We start from the raw sequence: 3,935 nt of genomic DNA, 5'->3' as shown, positions 1-3,935 counted from the left end.
ATAGCTGGGAGGGGTGTCCTGGGGGATCTGGGGAGGGGGGTTTGTGGGGGCAGAGGGGTGCAGCTGCAGGGGAAGGCCAGGGCTCTGGTACTGTGTTTCTTCACGGAGCTGAAAGGCAAGGGAGAGCAGGTGAGCTCCATTCTCTCCAAAATTCTTCCAAATCTCTATCTGGGCAGGGCAGGTTACCAGGACACTGTCCAGCTGGGCCAGGGGAGGCTCAGTTGGACACCCGCAGGAATTTCCCCATGGAAAGGGGGGTCAGGCACTGGAAGGGGCTGTCCAGGGAGGTTTGGAGCCCCCAGCCCTGGAGGTGCCCAAGGAATTCCTGGACGTGGCAATCTCCAGGCTGGGGACAAGGTGGGCATTGGACACAGGTCGGACTCAATGGGTTTGGAGGGCTTTTCCAACATCAGTGATTCTGGGATTCCAGGATTAAGCTTCCCAAAGCTCTTACTGCCACTGAAACGGTTTGACATTGCCACACTTGGACTGGATGATCCTTAAGGTCCCTTCCAACCCAAACTCTGTGATTCCATGACCGGCTGGATTCTAAGCTCTGTACACACAGCCCTCCTCTCACTCAGCCAGTGCTGACAGCTGGTTTCACCTGCCTCAGCTGCAGGCAGAGGCTCAGCCAAGCCCAGTTCCACCCCCCAGAGCAGCTGCACTCACCCGGTGCCGCAGCCTCTTGATGTGGCGCAGCCTCGCGATCCATTTGGAGGGGTAGGTGTCCGTGGGGTTGGATCTGCTGTGGTGGACCTGGGAAGCCATCTGGGTTGGGAAGGGTGAGGAGAAGCGGGGAAAGAGAGGAGCCACATTAATGTAACCACAACAATAAAATTCATCAAATTTTTCAGAGCAGTTTGACAGCAACTGCAATCCAGCTCTGAGTTAGGACTGCTCAGGTGCCAACTCTGGCTTCAAGGTCAAGAAGAAAAGTTGTTTCTTTGCTTCAGCAGGCCCTGCCTGTTTCCTTGGAAGCTGGTGATGGGCCAAGGCAGCAGCTGGAAGCTCAGGGAGCTAGGGGTACTCACGTTGGCGTGCAGGGCCATCTGACGGGCCACGAAGGGCAGATTCTTGTCAGAGATGATCTTGGCAACACTTGTGTCCACCAGACCCTCCATGTCTTTAGTTTAAAGAAATAAGAAAAAATTCTGGTAAGACAGTTGAGAAGCAAAAGATTGCCAGTAACTAAATATCCAAGTCAAATAAACCTGAGGAATTGTATCAACCAAGTCCCCACAGCTCCCGCTCCAGCAGAACCTGCTCTGCAGTTTAACCTGCTCTGGCTCTCAAATCCTGGCTGCTCCATAAAGATTTGGGGAGAGCCTACTGGGCTCTCACATGAACCAAGTGTGAGCCAGAAACACCTTTGGTAAAACACCTGCCCCAGCACTGCTGAAGCCTCCAGCATTCCCAAGACCTGTTGGAGGGAGGGATCTGCTCTGCTGCTGGCACTGGGTCCTGAGCTTGAACACAGCATGCGCAATCCAGAGAGGGTACATGAGCAGGGCAAACCCAGATCTAATGGGGCAAACTGGTTCCAGAGAGTTTCTCCTGGAAGTTTTAATTTCAAAGCACAAACCCCCAGCACAGCAAAGGCTGAGGAATTCATTCCCACCTTTCCGGCACTGCAGCGTCACCAGGTTACAGTCGTAGTCCAGGGGGGTGATGATCACATGCACAAAATTGAACTGCCCCTGAGGAGAAGCCAATGGACCAGTCAGAAACATTTCCCTGGCAGCATCATGGTCTGAGAATGCCATAAACACACAACAGTGAACCCATCACAGCCAACAGCTCCCCCCATAATCCCCACACAGCTGTTAGGGTAACACCCACACACACGAGGGTTACAACCCTGTGCTCCTGCTGTAACACACCCACGAGGAAAATCCCCTACCTTTATTGTGCCCAGTTTGAAATCCTCTCCAGAATCATTGTAAACAATGGAAACAAAATCATTCCCCAGGTGCCTCTTCTTGTCACAGCGGTATTTATCCAAATCCTTCGTGGGCATCAGAGTAGCAATGTGGAAAATGGCTGGAGAGGGAACACAGACATTCTTAGGCTGGGCTGGGAAAGCAGCAATGGTCACATGCCAGTAATAAAAATACAAACTCTGCTCCTCAATAGGTTTGTCCCCATTTGTGACAGCTGAATCCAGTCCCACTGGATGCTCCCACTGGAGCATGGAGTGAAGCAGCCAGTAGGAAGGACCACAGCAGCACAGGGAGGAGACCCTGGGTTAGGGAGGAAAGAGGCAAAAGAGCTTAAACCAGGACTCATCCTAATTGAGCTCTGCAGAGCCCCAGAGAGTGACCTGCAGCCACCCCATGGAACTGGACTCCATGTGATGAGCACAGAGCTGTGCTGAAAAATCTGGCAAGTTCACTATATCCTGCTGGATCCTGGATGATTTCTGCTTGGTGCTGCAGGAGCTGGGGGACACTGCAGTGACACAAGCCATGGCCACAGCAGTGACACCCCCTGCTCCAAAATGCTCTTCAGAGAAACACAGCAATACTGACACCACCCTCAGTGAACAGCTTTTACAGCAGCTGGGGACAGCAGCTAAATCTCCAAACCAATCTCTGCCAGCCTTTAAAGAGCTGATAATTTCACAGATTTACAGAGCAGATCTTTTCACAGAGCACACTGTTTTATAGAGCAGACCATTATAAACTGGTGTGATGTTTTTTTGTTAAGTAAGGCAGGTATGTTTAGGCCTGAGCTTTATCACATGGCTTGCAGAGCTACCAGAGAGAAGACGAGGGGATCAGAGCCCAGCACATTCTCCTGGGAAGAAACAGTGCGGATGCAGGTCAGTTAAGGTGAGGAGACACAAACCATCCTTCCAGCTCACCTTGCATGATGTCATCGTGCCAGCAGTAGGTGAACTGTCCATCCTCCCCACAAACGTCCAGGCCACCCAGGTAGATCTTGTCTGGCTGGCAGTCCTTGAGCTCGATGAGCTTGCCCAGGCCCGTGAGGAACTCGGTGTAGCGGTAGGAGCCGTGCTCGTTGGACAGGATGGCGATCTCGTTGTTGCTCTGGGACAAAGGGACATGCCACATGTCACACTCAGTGCCAGCAGCACTGTACCAGCACCAGACCCCCTTCCTGCGATTAGGTGACTGCCCTTACAGAAGGGTTTCATTTTTAGCACAGGAAATTAAGGAAAAGGAATGCTGCAGGAGCAGGGAAAGCCCACAGCTGGAGCAGGGGAACCCCACAGCTGGAGAGGCTCCCAACACCCCACAAGGATTCAGGCCCCTGCACACACTCACCTGGCCCTCCCCAACGTAGAGCACTGCAATCTTGTGTGTGTCATAGGATGGGATCTGATCCAGGAGCTGCACTGACCTCTCAAATGTCTGCAACCAAAACAGAGACCCCCACCTGAGCAGCCTGGGAGGTGCCTCCCAACCCAACCATCCCAGCATTCTGCCAACTTTAAATAATCCCCTCCACAACCCCAACACAGAGATCTCCCACCTGTGGCACCGCTGGTAGGAAACACCTTTAAACTGCAGCACCTGAGCTGGATATTTGTAATTATCACCTGCATTCCAAGAAAATTATGAGGTTAAAAAAATTAAGGATATATACAACTCCTTGCCTACCTCATTTGGCAACAAGAGGGGTTTGTTGTTTTCATCACCAAAGAAGGGGGAGTGGTACAACTGTAAAAACACAAAGCTGAAGGAGAGAAGGAGGGAGAAGTCTGTTACCATAAAAATTAAGTCAGTTTTGATCTGTTGGAGGTAAGAACGTTATGTACAGCAGAAAAATGGGAGGAATTAAAATGCTAACAGGGTATTATTAATCTTTTAGAGACACTCTGAGTGCCTGGACTACCTGCAGTTTGCAACAGGCCCCTGTCAGAAAAACAATGCTGTGTCAAACAGCAGCAGCTACACAAATTCCCTGTT

The 3,935-nt window shown here is 51.4% G+C and overlaps 1 protein-coding gene across 1 annotated transcript in view; it reads right to left on the bottom strand.

Moving 5' to 3' along the window:
- The window catches only part of TSC2 (TSC complex subunit 2), a gene marked incomplete at its 3' end in the record, with an annotated part of 31,681 nt that continues 27,746 nt past the window's right edge, over positions 1–3,935 (bottom strand). The window contains exons 35-42 of the mRNA XM_031061072.1: positions 3,627–3,727; positions 3,291–3,377; positions 2,867–3,053; positions 1,904–2,043; positions 1,622–1,700; positions 1,035–1,126; positions 673–771; positions 1–108 (exon numbers count right to left, since the gene is read on the bottom strand). Coding sequence (XP_030916932.1) covers positions 1–108; positions 673–771; positions 1,035–1,126; positions 1,622–1,700; positions 1,904–2,043; positions 2,867–3,053; positions 3,291–3,377; positions 3,627–3,727 — 893 coding nt within the window. The remainder of the gene's footprint in view (positions 109–672; positions 772–1,034; positions 1,127–1,621; positions 1,701–1,903; positions 2,044–2,866; positions 3,054–3,290; positions 3,378–3,626; positions 3,728–3,935) is intronic.

The sequence above is a fragment of the Geospiza fortis genome, unplaced genomic scaffold (assembly GCF_000277835.1).
Source record: "Geospiza fortis unplaced genomic scaffold, GeoFor_1.0 scaffold213, whole genome shotgun sequence".
NCBI classification, from domain to species: domain Eukaryota; kingdom Metazoa; phylum Chordata; class Aves; order Passeriformes; family Thraupidae; genus Geospiza; species Geospiza fortis.
Note: the sequence above shows the minus strand (reverse complement) of the source record. Positions and strands in the feature narration are given on the sequence as shown.